This window comes from Neoarius graeffei, chromosome 6 (assembly GCF_027579695.1).
Source record: "Neoarius graeffei isolate fNeoGra1 chromosome 6, fNeoGra1.pri, whole genome shotgun sequence".
Lineage (NCBI taxonomy): Eukaryota > Metazoa > Chordata > Actinopteri > Siluriformes > Ariidae > Neoarius > Neoarius graeffei.
This window is the reverse complement of record NC_083574.1, coordinates 87817530-87833684: the sequence shown is the minus strand read 5'-3', so window position 1 is coordinate 87833684 and position 16155 is coordinate 87817530. Positions and strand designations below refer to the sequence as shown.

The following is a 16155-nucleotide window of genomic DNA, read 5'->3' as shown; positions in this document are numbered from 1 at the left end:
TTTCATGGAATAACTTAAATATACGATATTTTAACCCTTTCCACACTTAGTTACTTTACTTTTGTAATTTAAGGTACAATGTTTTATCCTTCTTAAATCATGGTATTCTTGAACATGGACAATCCATTTACTTTAAATAGTTCTGAATGAAAGGGTTACAGAGGGTTTACTCTTCGCATTATACTATCTGTGCCATGCACTAATCAGTGAAACTTGCAGTCAACCTTCACCCCCCACGCTAACATCTATCACCTGATGAGTTTAAACAGAAAGAAGAACATGCTGCTCATCTATGACATTTCCCAGAACCCTATTTTAAATTTTACACACCTGAAGCTTCCTCTTTTTGCATGAACAAAGAAACCTGCATTTGTGTCTATAAATACCTGCTTATATGATGTTTATCAGTATCAGTTGACTAGCATTACTGGCTCCTGCAAAACGTGGGCTGGAGCCATAAATTAGCATTTTGCAGATGTCAAATAGGATGAATCGAGGTTCTCTGGATCGAGCTTTGCTGGATATGATTAACAGCATGTCAAGGTTGTGGCGGTACGGTGGTGTAGTGGTTAGCACGGTCACCTCACAGCAAGAAGGTCCGGGTTCGAGCCCCGTGGCTGGCGAGGGCCTTTCTGTGCGGAGTTTGCATGTTCTCCCCGTGTCCGCGTGGGTTTCCTCCGGGTGCGCCGGTTTCCCCCACAGTCCAAAGACATGCAGGTTAGGTTAACTGGTGACTCTAAATTGACCGTAGGTGTGAATGTGAATGGTTGTCTGCGTCTATGTGTCAGCCCTGTGATGACCTGGCGACTTGTCCAGGGTGTACCCCGCCTTTTGCCTGTAGTCAGCTGGGATAGGCTCCAGCCTGCCTGCGACCCTGTAGAACAGGATAAAGCGGCTAGAGATAATGAGATGAGATGTCAAGGATGTAGTAGCTCATCTGGCCTGCCATCAAAACAACCATGACATCAAACAGAACTGAAATGTGAAAGAGAAGCAACCTCCATGGCAAATTGTTTAAAACAGGAAAATCAACAAAAGACTAAATTTTGTTCCCCAAGGGAAGATCGACCCAAAACATCAATCAGAACTGAAATCAGGTGAGAAATCAGAGAGGAGATCAAATTCTAATGAGACGCCTGGAAAAGTCGTTAATTTGGCCTAATTACTATGGATTACAGAGCGAAGAGGAACGAAGGTGAGCAGTAGCAAAACAGAATACATGTGCATCAATGAGAACGGGGAGGAGAGTGCAGTGAAGATGCAAGGAGCAGACGTAAAGAAAGTTGATGAATTCAAGTACCTGGGGTCAACTGTGCAGGAAAATGGGGGTTGGGATAGGTAAGAAAGAGCGTGCAGGCAGGGTAGAGCAGTTGGAGAAGGATTTCGGGAGTCATTTGTGATCGGAAAGTCCCAGTAAAAGTGAAAGGTAAGATGTATAAGACAGTAGTGAGACCAGCTGTGATGCATGGACTGGAGACCGGACCCTTAACGAAGAGACAGGAGGCAAAGTTGGAGGTGGCGGAGTTGAGGATGTTAAGGTTTGCGATGGGAGGTTGGACAGGATAAGGAACGAGCACATCAGAGGGACAGCACATGTGGAGAGCTTGGGAATTAAGCTAAGAGAGATGAGACTGAGATGGTATGGGTACATCCTGAGAAGAGATGCAGAGCATGTTGGAAGGAGAATGTTGAGGATGGAGCTGCCAGGCACATGAAAACGAGGAAGGCCAAAGAGGAGATACATGGATGTGGTGAGAGAGGACATGAAAGTGGCAGGTGTGGTAGAGAAGGATGCGGAAGACAGGAAGCAATGGAGACAAAAGATCCGCTGTGGCAACCCCTAATCGGGAGCAGCCAGAAGACGACGACAACAACTATGGATTACAGAAATCCATGGAGAACTGACGGAGGAGATACAATACAGCTGAACTGTGGACGATGGACAGACAACAGATGCCACGCCATGGCAACAGCTCATGGCCTTATGGACAGATGAGCTAAAATGATGTCTGAATTAACCAAGCTATTGCAGTGGTAGCTAGCTAGTGGCTGGGTTTTTTTTTTTTTTGGCGACTGTTTAATCTGTTTTAAAAGGTCAACTTGACCCAAACCCCCATATTTATGGTGTAAAAATACAGCATGAAGTGAAGCTGCCGCAAGGCATTTTGCCCTTTATCAATACATGGACACGAGGTTAAAGCTGATGCTTAACTAATTCAGGATGCTACTAAGAACCAGTCCTATAGTCATTCCAAAACATCTGCAGTCACTGAGTCAGAACTAAAATGTCTTCAGTTAGGACTGTAACTGCGAAGAACTATTTCCACTCAAGTCTCCATCACTGAACAGTCATCAGTCTGATACAAAAGACTTTCAGTTAGAATAATGAAGAGTTCAGAAATTACTTTGTTGCTCTTAAGTTCCTATTTACACAATTGCTCTTTCACTATATAGGATACAGTTACAGAATGAACAATGATTCATAAATCACTATCTGTTTCACCCAGATGACGATGATTTCTCTATTCGAGTCTGGTTCCTCTTGAGGTTTCTCTCATGTGTTCTCAGGAAGGTCCTTCTTCCCATCATCTGGTTTGATCATCAGGGTTAGATGTGTCAATTTACTTGGAATCTCTATATTTCTATCAAGCCCTTTGTTAAAAGTGCTATACAAATAAAACTGGACTCAACAGTTCAACGGACATCTGTACCTGTTTATGTCCGTCAACTCTGTTGGAGGAGGTTGTGTATTTGCCTCTGTTTATCTGTCTATTCCCAATGTAACTCAAAAAAGTAGTGAGAAAATTTGGTGTAGTGGTTCTCACCGTCACCTCACAGCAAGAAGTTTCCAGGTTCTAACCTCAGAGTTGACAGGAGCCTTTACGTGTGGAGTTTACATGTCCCCCCCGAGTCTGTGTGGGTTTCCTCCACAGTCCAAAGACATGCAGATTAGGTAAAATACCCAGCACTGGGTTTGTACAAGATGGTGCATACTGAGTGCAAGTCCCAAGGCTGGATAGATTGGGGAGGGTTGCGTCAGTGTAAAACTTGTGCCAAATTTGAAGGCCCGGTGTGAGATTAGTGCGAGTGTTAGTGGTTATTAACCTTCTGAAAATAAAGTCATTTATTATTAAAAGGTGAGCCATGTGGTAAGGAACAATTGATTAGATTCTGATGCAAATCTGGATATGTATGTAGATCTTTTTTTTTTTTTTTCATGGATATTCTAATACATGGCTTGGTGGTGGTATACACTCTAGTGAGAGCCCTTCTAGTTTGTGTGACAGCGTGAGAGAGAGAGACACCAAGATTGCTTTTTTATATGAGTGATTCCACGCTTATGGGTACTGAAATGGGGACATGAACTTATTTTTAAAAATTCACCTAAAACCATTTCTTTTTTTACCATCAGGTCACAAAACATGTAATCTTTAATGAATGATATGTTAAAAGATAACTTTAATTTTCTGAGATGTAATAAAAACATATTTATATGCCAAAGTCAAGCCTATGAGTTCCAAAATGATGTCTGTTCCATTACTTCTGTTACGATTGCCCATCTTGCGTCTGTTACAAATTAATTACAATCTAGCTATATACCATGTTAATCTTATTGAAAGAATGTGTATGTTTATTCTACTACACGTTTATTAATTATATTTGCTAAAACATCACCTTCCTATGTTTCAAAAAGTAATTCTACATTGTTAAAATTGAGAATATATATGTCCACAACACTTCTGTTACGTTCTGACTTTGGCATATAAATATGTTATTACATCTCAGAAAATTAAAGTTATCTTTTAACATTTCATTCATTAATTCATTAAAGATTACATGTTTTGTGACCTGATGGTAAAAAAAGAAATGGTTTTAGGTGAATTTTTAAAAATAAGTTCATGTCCCCATTTCAGTACCCATAAGCGTGGAATCACTCATATATATATATATATATATATATATATATATACACACACACACACACACACACACTGGAGATCAAAATTAGAGAACAACTTATAAAAACTTGAATAATTTTGAAATAATACCATCTTCACTGCTCAACAGTTAAATGACATTTTATTGTGTCCATATCATGGTTCAACAACATTTTTTTCACAAAATGACTAAAGGCATTTCACAAAAAAAAATATTTTTCAGAAAACGCACTGATCAAAATTAGAGAACACACTGATCAAAATTAGAGAACACACTGATCAAAATTAGAGAACAACAATCTGGAACAAAAATCTGAAGGTTACAACAGTCAGCAGGCCTCTGCTGTGAATGACTTCAGCACATCTGCGGCCACAGGATAGCACTAGTCTCTCACACTGCTCTGGTGTGATTTTGGTCCATTCTTCTTCCAGCCTCCTCCACAGTTCGGTGATTGTAGAGGGTTTCTTGACCATAACTTTGTCACCAAGGATTTTCCAGAGGTTCTCTATTGGGTTGAGATCAGGACTCTGGGCAGGCCATGCCATTAATTCAATGTTTTCACCTTCAAGGAAATTCTTTACCCGTTTTGCTGTGTGACATGGAGCATTGTCCTGCATAAAGACTGCAGGCTGATTGGGCGATGAACGCAAGTAAGGAACCATGTGCTGTTGAAGAAGGTTCTGATACACATTTGCATTCACTCGGCCATGTAGCTGTACAAGAGGCCCAACTCCCGCAGCAGAAAACATGCCCCAAACCATGACACTTCCTCCTCCACCTTTCACTGACTTCTTTACACACTTTGGGTTTAGTCTTTCTCCAATGTGTCGCCGAACATAATGCTTCCCATCAGACCCAAATAAATTAAATTTGCTTTCATCACTGAAGTGAACCCTGGACCAGTTCTCCTCTGTCCACACAACATGCTCCTCAGCAAAGCTCAGTCTAGCTTTTTGATTTTTTTTGCTAATGAGAGGTTTGGTCACTGCAGTGTGGGCCTTCAGTCCAAATGCTCTTAAACGGCGAGCCACTGTATGGCGAGACAGATCCTTACCATGTTCAGCACTGAACTGGCGAGCAATTCCACCTGCAGTATGGAAACGATTACCCATTGACATCCTTCGCAGTGACCTGTCCTCTCTTGCATTTGTCTTCCGTGGACGACCAGCCTTCTTGGGCGACTTGAATGAGTTTGTAGTTTTGTAAAGATTCAATATTCTTGAAATCACAGATTTGGAACGATCAACTTGTCTTGCTATGGCTGATAGGGTCATCCCTTTGGTTTTCATCTGGACAACCTGCTGCCGGAGGCTTTCAGTCACTTTAGAACGACCCACCATCTTGCAAAGTCAATGAAACTGGCAGTTAGAATGCCACTTAAATAGGGGTTGACTGATAATCAAGGAAATTAGCACCATGTGCTAGATTAGCACCATTAAGTGGGAGGCACCTGAAAGTGTTCTCTAATTTTGATCAGTGCATTTTTTGCAAAATGCAGGTTTTTTGTTGAAATGCGTTATCCATTTTGTGAAAAAGTGTTGTTGTAGCATGGTATAGACACAACAAAATGTCCTTAAACTGTTGAGCAGTGAAGATGGTATTATTTCAAAATTATTCAAGTTTTTATAAGTTGTTCTCTAATTTTGATCTCCAGTGTATATGAGCGAGATTGATAGACTCATTGATTGGGGGAAGCCATAGCCTAATGGTTAAAAGAAGAGGCTTTAGGACCAAAAGGTTGCTGGTTCAATTTCCTGGAATGGCTGAAGTTCCCCTGAACAAGGTGCCTGACCCCCAACTACTCCCCAGGCTGCTCTGGGTGTGTTGCATGTTGCTCTGGATAAGAGCATCTGCTAAATGTCTGTAACACATAGATAATGGTACGTTACAATGTCTGACTTCTAGTTTGCATTCAAATTCTGATTTTTGGATGCACCCTAATAGACTTCACTCCAATCAGCCAGTTATAGTTTGTTAAGTAAACACCAGTGAAATCAGATATTGGTGCAACTTATGCACCTTTGACTAGACTAGTAGTACAGTTAGTTGTGTTTCTCCAGAGGAGAGTTTAAATACAGCTAGGCTAGACAGGCCAACTTGTTGCTTTATAGTCTTGTCACTTGAGCAGCACAGTAATTCTGAGATTGTGAAAGTCATGTCGTAATCACTTGGCATAAGAAATACCAGCCAGTTGGTTCTGCGGTGGGTGTTTCTGAAACTTAAATCAAAAGTCGTATCTTTGGTTCTTAATCCTCTCTTACACCGGTGACGCATAACACTCGTCTTGTGTCTAATGCCAAATGCAGATGCGTCTAATCTACCTCTGTTCTTAGACTTCATCACTCGTAGTACATGAAACGTACGTTTCTTGTTCCCATTCATGTTCCTGTATGACTACTGGGTTCCTGGTGAACAGAAATCTTCTCACCTAGACTCATGAAGAGGACATGAGTATGGCCATTTCCTGATTTGCTTCTCTTGACTCTGTCCATCAGCAGGTGTGTGTAGCGATGCTGGCTGAACAGTAGAGGGGCCCGTGCAGGCATAATCCACTGCGCCAACTCAGGATGCTTTTCCATAAACCTCAGATGGTTTGGTGATAAATCCGAACTGTCTGATACACACTAAAATAAACAGTTATAACTTATTTAAGCAGGGTGGAGAGATAAAAGTTGGTTTATTTCTGGTTTACTGGATGGTAGTGTACCTCTCCAGGACGTGGTGAAAAAGTCTCAGCGCCAGCTTTGAATTTGTTGCTCGCGAAGATGTGAATGATGTCGGACATTTTGTAAACACACACTGCTCTCAAGTTGCTATGGGAGAAGAACAGAGAGACAAAGGTCAGCATTCTAGCCTACACACACACACACACACACACACACACACACACACACACACACACACACACACACTTCTACCATTAAGCCTATAGACTGCTGAAAGGAACAGAAACAGCTGATGGAAATACAAGGTTCCTGAAATCAGAAAGCATTTTAACTTCCACATGAGCTGGAAATAGAAAGATTCCTGAATTAGCAGACAATCCGGGTCACAGAATATCCCAATATAGAAAATTATCATCATCGCCACCACAAGGCGCATCATGGCCTGGTCATGTTGACTTAATGTCTGCTGTTGGGGTTTTATTTTTATCTATTTAGTTGTACTTTGTCAGCTCATTCAATACAGTTGAATTGTTTTGTTTTCCTTGGCTATTTGCTACTTTTTGTTAGTTCAACAGAATATTACACTCTGTTATTCTGACGCTTGTCCGTTTGGCATGAGAACTTTCCAGTCTAGAAGTTCAGCAGTTCTTGCACCTGACTTCTGCACTTCTTGTAACAAGATCTGTGAAAAACAAACAACTGGAACAGCTTGAACAGCTGATGAAAAAAAAATTTGATGACTGTGTGTGATGTTGACTTAGCAAAAACACAACTATTTATATTTCAAACTGTGCATTGTTTACAACTTTACCAAAGTTTACCCTGTGTAAATAACCATTTCCTTTTGGAAACAGGATGTGCTTTAGTGTCACAGTGTACTGGTCATATGATCAGTCGGTCATGTTTACTGAGGGACTGAAACCGATAGTGAGCAAAAAACTGTTAAATAAAAGGTTAAATAAAGCTTTCCTCCAGAAGGCTTTTTCTTTGCAGCAGAGTGCGAAGCGGCTGGGATGAGGATCAGCACCTCCAAGTCCGTGGCCATGGCGCTCAGCCAGAAACGGGTGGAGTGCCTACTCCGGGTCAGGGGGGAGTTGCTACCTAAAGTGGAGGAGCATACTTTGTTCACGAGTGAGGATAAGGGGGAGCGGGAGTTGGACAGACGGATCGTGGCAGCGTCAACAGTGATGCGGACGCTAAACCGGTCTGTTGTGGTAAAGAGAGAGCTGAGCCAAAAAGGCAAAGCTCTCAATTTACTGGTTCATCTACATTCCCACGCTCACCTATGGTCACGAGCTATGGGTAGTGACCGAAAGAACGAGATTGCGAATGCAAGCGAAATGAGTTTTCTCCACAGGGTGGCTGGGCTCTCCCTTAGAGACAGGATGAAAAGCTTGGTCATTCGGGAGAGACTCCAAGTAGAACCGCTGCTCCTCCACATTGAAAGGAGTCAGTTGAGGTGGTTCGGGCACCTTGTTAGAATGCCCCCGGACACCTCCCAAGGGAGGTTTTCTGGTCATGCCCCACTGGGAGAAGACCCCGGGGCAGACCCAGGACACGATGGATTGATTACATCTCTTGGCTGGCCTGGGAACGCCTTGGTATTCTCCCGGAAGAACTGGTGGAGGTGGTCAGGGAGAGGGAACTCTGGGCTGCTCTGCTTAGGCTGCTACCTGGATCCGGATAAGCGGTAGAAGATGGATGGATGGATGGCTTTTTCTTTGTCTGTGTGGTCAGCTTCAACCTTTATTTAAGCTTGAAGGTGTCAATTTTGGAGCAGGGGGTTATTTCTTGGATAGCAGCCTCTTAATCCATGATGTTAAAAAAAAAAAAAAAAAAAAAAAAAAAATCACTGAACTGTAGACAGTGATCCATCAGCTTCCAGTTCATGGCAGGGCTGTGCCATGGTGGTTCCTGACCATCCAAACCAATTTCCTTTCAGCTGAGGGCGACAGGTTGGGTTTTCTTGAAGCAAATTGGCTTGGCAAAATGACTACACCTCACAATAACTTGGATACAATTGTTTGAACTGATCTTGGAATTTGCAGTTGTTTAGAAATGGCTCCAAGAGACATTCCAGAGTTGTGTACATCTGTGATCCTCTTTCTCAGATCTGCACTGAGCTCCTTGGACTTTCCCATTTTACCGTGTGTTGGTCAATCCAATGAGTGCTGTAAACAAGCCTTTTTTATGAAGGCACAGAGAAGCTACCGGCTGTAGTCAATCATGATCTCTAACAGGAAGTTAAGAGACCTCGGCCTTGGCAAGATGAGAGACATTTTGGAAATTTCAGCACCTCTGAATTAATAATCTAAGTGAGCGTATGTTAATTTTTGACCCTGTATGTATAATTTTGACCCCGTGTTGATTTCAGAAAACCCAAAGAAAATTAAAACTTGTGCACCAAATTCTAGTGTTTTTTTTTTTTAAATTAAAGCTGTATGCTGTACAATCATTCTGCCACAGAAAAAGAACAGTTCAAAGAAATTACTGAAAACCCAAATATTGCCATGACATTCATATCCAAGATGACATTCGTGTCACTGTATGTAAACTTCTGACCATATACATATTTTTGGTGTGTGTGTGTGTGTGTGTGTGTTTTCTCAAATGTTGTTTGCCTGCTAGTCTGCATGAGCTAACATGTACAACTTCTGTGAGGATTTTTTAAAATGACACCAATAAATCTTAATGGATAATGCTACCTACGCAACACAAGCTAACTTAACATTAGCAAAAAAAACCCAGCTAACATCAGCAAACAAAACCCAGCTAACATCAGCAAACATACAACTAGCTACAGCTGCCTTATATGAGGATTTAAAAATCATAGTAAAATGGTCAAGGCTAACAGTAACTAGCTTGCTAGCATGAGCTAATTCAACAGGATTTTAAAGAATGATATATAAATCTTCAAAAGCATGACCGCTAACACTAGCTAAAGGCTTAAGTGGCTATCAAGAGGTAACCCGAGAGAAAGTCATCTTTGGTTTACAAAATTATATTTATAATTATAAAAAAATTCTGCAATTACAGTTTCGTAAAAAAAAAAAAAAAAAAAGCTATCCTGCTAACATTTGCTATAGTCTCTCACGAGTTTTCCTGACGTTAGCTGCCTAATATGAAGATAAAATTTGCATTAAATGTTCATTACGCGTGACCTAGCTACTTATTATGATTGCTAAGTGATAGATTTACTAGCTGTAAGCGGCTAACAAGAGCTAACCTGAGAGGATTTTTATTTCATACATGAGCTAGCAAAGTAGTTTAACTAGACGGTGTTTAGCTATGACTAGCCCTAGCTTATCTAATAGTTTATTTCTGATTATCTTTAATTTATAGAGTGATAGCAGGTAACTAGCTAGCTAGTTATGTTTAGCGACTCAGCTGGCACTCTCAATGTAATGAAATATGTAATGCTAGACAGATTGATTGATAAAAAAAAAATAGCTAGCATAGCTAGCTAGTTATGTTTAGGTTATTGCAAAGTTAACAAGCTTTAAGCCAACAGGGTTGACTTTTGTTGCTCATTTTAGCAACATAGTAAACACTAAGTGATCTCAGGCACTGGATATGTATTTATGATATCAGGTGAACATTCAGTACCATATTTAAAGGCCACGTCATTGAGTTCACATCTCTCTGTAACAGACATGAGTGTGGGCAGTGTGTAAACAGACTCTCCTCGTCAGGAATCATATCACAGATATACACTACCGTTCAAAAGTTTGGGGTCACCCAGACAATTTTGTGTTTTCCATGAAAAGTCACACTTTTATAAACATCTGTGCTTTTTTGGGGGGCTTTTTCCACCTTTATTGGATAGGACAGTGTAGAGACAGGAAATGAGCGGGAGAGAGAGACGGTGAGGGATCGGGAAATGACCTCAGATCGGAATCGAACCCAGGTCCCCGGATTTATGGCATGGCGCCCTAGCCACCTGAGCCATGACGCCCCCAAAAGTCACACTTTTATTTACAAGTTGTAAAATGAATAGAAAATAGTCAAGACATTTTTCTGGCCATTTTGAGCATTTAATCGACCCCACAAATGTGATGCTCCAGAAACTCAATCTGCTCAAAGGAAGGTCAGTTTTATAGCTTCTCTAAAGAGCTAAACTGTTTTCAGCTGTGCTAACATGATTGTACAAGGGTTTTCTAATCATCCATTAGCCTTCTGAGGCAATGAGCAAACACATTGTACCATTAGAACACTGGAGTGATAGTTGCTGGAAATGGGCCTCTATACACCTATGGAGATATTGCACCAAAAACCAGACATTTGCAGCTAGAATAGTCATTTACCACATTAGCAATGTATAGAGTGGATTTCTGATTAGTTTAAAGTGATCTTCATTGAAAAGAACAGTGCTTTTCTTTCAAAAATAAGGACATTTCAAAGTGACCCCAAACTTTTGAACGGTAGTGTACATCATGCAAATAGCCCTGAACACCTGATCAGGTACTCGCTTCAACGCATCAGCTTACTAGGCATTTTTGAAGAGGGCATAAATCATGGTCTTTTCCCATTCCTCATTTTCCAGCACAGCCATGTCCAGCAGCTCTGTATACGACAGATGGTTCTCCTCGTCTCCGCAAAACAAGCGTGCGGTCAGCATGGACGTCCAGCGGCTCTGCAGCACTGCTTTACTGCCACCAAGATCTGCCTAAGTACAGAAGGAGTTGTTTAGTTTGGGCAAAGCAGGTTTTATTAATTTGATTTCCTCACTCCCAGGGTCTTGAGCTGTGATGATTCAGCTCAATAAAAGTAATATAAACTCCCTCAAGTGCTGAATCAGGAACCAAGAAGTCCTGAGCTGGACTGGGCGAGGATGGTAAACATCCTGCAGGATAAATCTACACTACTGGATGAAGGGTTTTCAAAATGTGGCATTTTATTAAAGTTTATCCGTTATTGGCATTTTAATGACTAGGGTTCAATCCGACCCTGAACGTATTTGGCGAAGCAGTTACTGTAATCTGAAATTAGTCTTACAGTTCAGTCAACTGTAAGACAGACACCCCATTCACACTCACACTGAAAACCATTTATTTTTTGCCATCATGCTCGAATGGTGTCATGTTGGAATGCGAGCAAAACAAAGTTGAAATGTTAATCTAGCCGCTTGCAAAACAAGAAGGAAAGAAAACAAAAGGTCAGACATGTCTGGATATGGCACATAGCCTCATAAAATAATCATATCCAGCTTCCTCGTGTGTGTTTTACACATCACATGGAGGTTCACGCTCTGTTGCATCCCGTTAAATAGAGCCAAGTGGCAATACACGACACCGGATACTTTACTGTTCTAGAAGCCCGAGTTGTGTATAAATTTGTTAACAGGCCACTTTAATAGGAACTTGTTCCTGATTCTAAGATCCCTGTTCTTGGCTGCAGGAGTGGAACCCAATGTGGTCTTCTCCTGTTGCATGCGGAGATGCTTTTCTGCTCACCACGGTTGTAAAAAGTTACTATACCCTTCCTGGCAAAAAAAAAAAAAGCTCAAACCATTCTTATCAATAAGGTGTTTGTTTCCACCCACCTTGATGCTTTTTGCACTATTCTGTGTAAACTCTAGAGACTGTTTGTGTGTGTTCAAACCCCAGGAGATCAGCAGTTTCTGAAATACTCAAACCAGTCCATCTGGCTCAAACCAACACTCATGCCACAGTGAAAGTAAAAAAAGCCAAGGAGACACAGTCCTCTATATCCCCCACCCTATATACCAACTTTTAAGATATTATTTGTCACATTTTTCAAGTTCTGCTGCAGGAAACCAACCCTACTTCTTTACACTGACCTCAGCAGATCTTTGGTCCAGGGGAGCTGAAAATTAAAATTTCTCACATTTCTTAGTACCAAAAGGCACATATACATTACTTAAATCAACACATACAGTATACCAACTTTCAAGACCATACCACTCATAGTTTTCAAGTTGTGCTCTGGAAACAAAACCGACCCCTAAGACTAGCCTGAGAGACTAAGTCTGAAATTGTTTCCATGGAAACATGAAAATTTTAAAATTTCTCAGATTTCTGAGTATGAAAAGGCACATCTACATCACCTTGTTAACATGTATACCAAGTTTCAAACCCGTATCATGAATAGTTTTGGATATATGCTCCGGAAACGAACATTGCTCTTAGAAACCAAGTCAAAATCTGTTTTTAGGTAAAAATTTGAAAAATACTTTTTTTTTTTCAAAAATCCAAAATAGCAAAAGGCACCAGTTCACGTTTCTTGATATGTATACAAAGTTTCATGAAGATATCTTCAGTAGTTTTAAAGATATGGCCCAGAAACGAAAACGTGACCCGACGGACAGCCGGATGGACGGAACCTGTTTCTATATCCCCCGCCAAACTTAATTTGGGCAGAGGATAAAAAGAGAGATCACAATTTTTCCCATTCTGATGTTTGAAGTGAACAGTGTAACTGAAGCTCTTGATTTGTATCTGCATGATTTTATGTATTGTGCTGCTGTCAAGGGATCGGCTGATTAGAGAACTGCATCAAACAGCAGGTGGATGTAGGGGTGTTCCTAAAAGTGGCCGGTGATCCATATTCTTCATCATCCGGTTCCCCTAGTGGAGTATTGTGCTCCTCAGGGTGCTCCTGTCAGGACTTGGCCCAACAGTTGCTGGAAGTCTGTCTTATCCATCATTATTCATCTAATTTGTTGTGCGTCTAATCCCAGAAGATTCTCAAACTTTGTCCACCTAGAAGATTGCGTGTCAAATAAAAGTTGGTTCGGACTTCACTACTGTCCATTCAGCAAATGTGCACCAGATACTTTAGCTGTTCAAAATAGAACAGCTTTATGGACTGGGTCTTAGTTTTCTCTCGCAAGTACGCATTAGATAGTTTAAAGCTCCAATCCAATTTGAGACCATTGTATTCTGGATCATTACATTTAGGGGACGGTTTCCTTTTGTAACCTCCCTTCATCATCTTGCATAAGAAGCCGTGCCAGACTACTTCGATATTTTGGATTTCATTGGCAGACAGCTGGCACGTCTGTCCACTATACAAAAGATGGGACCAGACACAAGTTGTAAGGAACTTCACCCTTGTTGGGAAATAAAGTCAAGTCAAGTTTATTTGTAGAGCGCTTTTAACAATAGACATTGTTGCAAAGCAGCTTTACAGAATTTTAATGACTTTAAACATGAGCTAATTTTATCCCTAATCTATCCCCAATGAGCAAGCCTGTGGTGACTGTGGCAAGGAAAAACTCCCTCAGATGACATGAAACCTGCATGTCTTTGGACTATGGGGAAAACCGGTGCACCCGGAGGAAACCCACGCGGACACGGGGAGAACATGCAAACCCCACACAGAAAGGCCCTTCTTGCGGTGAACCCAGACCTTCTTGCTGTGAGGCGACAGCACTAACCACTACACCACCGTGCCGCCCCCGTAAAACATACTCTACACCAGTAATGTATTATGCACAATGTGTAAATATAAAAGTCATAAATAAAAACAGCATGACACAAAGGGTTTGTTCCCTTTTCTCGCCAGTGATAAAAATTTTATGATGTTACAATAGAGCTTGGGCGGCACGGTGGTGTAGTGGTTAGCGCTGTCGCCTCACAGCAAGAAGGTCTGGGTTCGAGCCCCGGGGCTGGCGAGGGCCTTTCTGTGTGGAGTTTGCATGTTCTCCCCGTGTCCGCGTGGGTTTCCTCCGGGTGCTCCGGTTTCCCCCACAGTCCAAAGACATGCAGGTTAGGTTAACTGGTGACTCTAAATTGACCGTAGGTGTGAATGTGAGTGTGAATGGTTGTCTGTGTCTATGTGTCAGCCCTGTGATGACCTGGCGACTTGTCCAGGGTGTACCCCGCCTTTCACCCGTAGTCAGCTGGGATAGGCTCCAGCTTGCCTGCGACCCTGTAGAAGGATAAAGCGGCTACAGATAATGAGATGAGATGAGACAATAGAGCTTCTATTCTTACACGCATTAGAACAGCTCCAAGCAGTAAGTCATTCTGTCACCAGCCTCCTCTCTCTCTCTCTCTCGATGAAAACCTGCAGCTTATGTTATCAAGAAGCCGGAAAGTACAAAGCCTTCTGTTCTCATCGGAAAATGTACAACCCCAATTCCAAAAAAGTTGGGACAAAGTACAAATTGTCAATAAAAACGGAATGCAATGATGTGGAAGTTTCAAAATTCCATATTTTATTCAGAATAGAACATAGATGACATATCAAAATGTTTAAACTGAGAAAATGCATCATTTAAAGAGAAAAATTAGGTGATTTTAAATTTCATGACAACAACACATCTCAAAAAAAGTTGGGACAAGGCCATGTTTACCACTGTGAGACATCCCCTTTTCTCTTTACAACAGTCTGTAAACGTCTGGGGACTGAGGAGACAAGTTGCTCAAGTTTAGGGATAGGAATGTTAACCCATTCTTGCCTAATGTAGGATTCTAGTTGCTCAACTGTCTTAGGTCTTTTTTGTCATATCTTCCGTTTTATAATGCGTCAAATGATTTCTATGGGTGAAAGATCTGGACTGCAGGCTGGTCAGTTCAGTACCCGGACCCTTCTTCTACGCAGCCATGATGCTGTAATTGATGCAATATGTGGTTTGGCGTTGTCATGTTGGAAAATGCAAGGTCTTCCCTGAAAGAGACGTCGTCTGGATGGGAGCATATGTTGCTCTCGAACCTGAATATACCTTTCAGCATTGATGGTGTCTTTCCAGATGTGTAAGCTGCCCATGCCACACGCACTAATGCAACCCCATACCATCAGAGATGCAGGCTTCTGAACTGAGCGCTGAGAACAACTTGGGTCGTCCTTCTCCTCTTTAGTCCGAATGACACAGCGTCCCTGATTTCCATAAAGAACTTCAAATTTTGATTCGTCTGACCACAGAACAGTTTTCCACAGTCCATTTTAAATGAGCCTTGGCCCAGAGAAGACGTCTGCGCTTCTGGATCGTGTTTAGATATGGCTTCTTCTTTGAACTATAGAGTTTTAGCTGGCAACGGCGGATGGCACGGTGAATTGTGTTCACAGATAATGTTCTCTGGAAATATTCCTGAGCCCATTTTGTGATTTCCAATACAGAAGCATGCCTGTATGTGATGCAGTGCCGTCTAAGGGCCCGAAGATCACGGGCACCCAGTATGGTTTTCCGGCCTTGACCCTTACGCACAGAGATTCTTCCAGATTCTCTGAATCTTTTGATGATATTATGCACTGTAGATGATGATATGTTCAAACTCTTTGCAATTTTACACTGTCGAACTCCTTTCTGATATTGCTCCACTATTTGTCGGCGCAGAATTAGGGGGATTGGTGATCCTCTTCCCATCTTTACTTCTGAGAGCCGCTGCCACTCCAAGATGCTCTTTTTATACCCAGTCATGTTAATGACCTATTGCCAATTGACCTAATGAGTTGCAGTTTGGTCCTCCAGCTGTTCCTTTTTTGTACCTTTAACTTTTCCAGCCTCTTATTGCCCCTGTCCCAACTTTTTTGAGATGTGTTGCTGTCATGAAATTTCAAATGAGCCAATATTTGGCATGAAATT

General features: G+C 41.6%; 1 protein-coding gene across 1 annotated transcript in view; it reads right to left on the bottom strand.

Annotated features, from left to right (window-relative positions):
- The window catches only part of LOC132888339 (semaphorin-7A), a 108135-nt gene that overhangs the window by 32507 nt on the left and 59473 nt on the right, over nucleotides 1-16155 (bottom strand). The window contains exons 9-11 of the mRNA XM_060924395.1: nucleotides 11093-11271; nucleotides 6647-6752; nucleotides 6368-6563 (exon numbers count right to left, since the gene is read on the bottom strand). Coding sequence (XP_060780378.1) covers nucleotides 6368-6563; nucleotides 6647-6752; nucleotides 11093-11271 — 481 coding nt within the window. The remainder of the gene's footprint in view (nucleotides 1-6367; nucleotides 6564-6646; nucleotides 6753-11092; nucleotides 11272-16155) is intronic.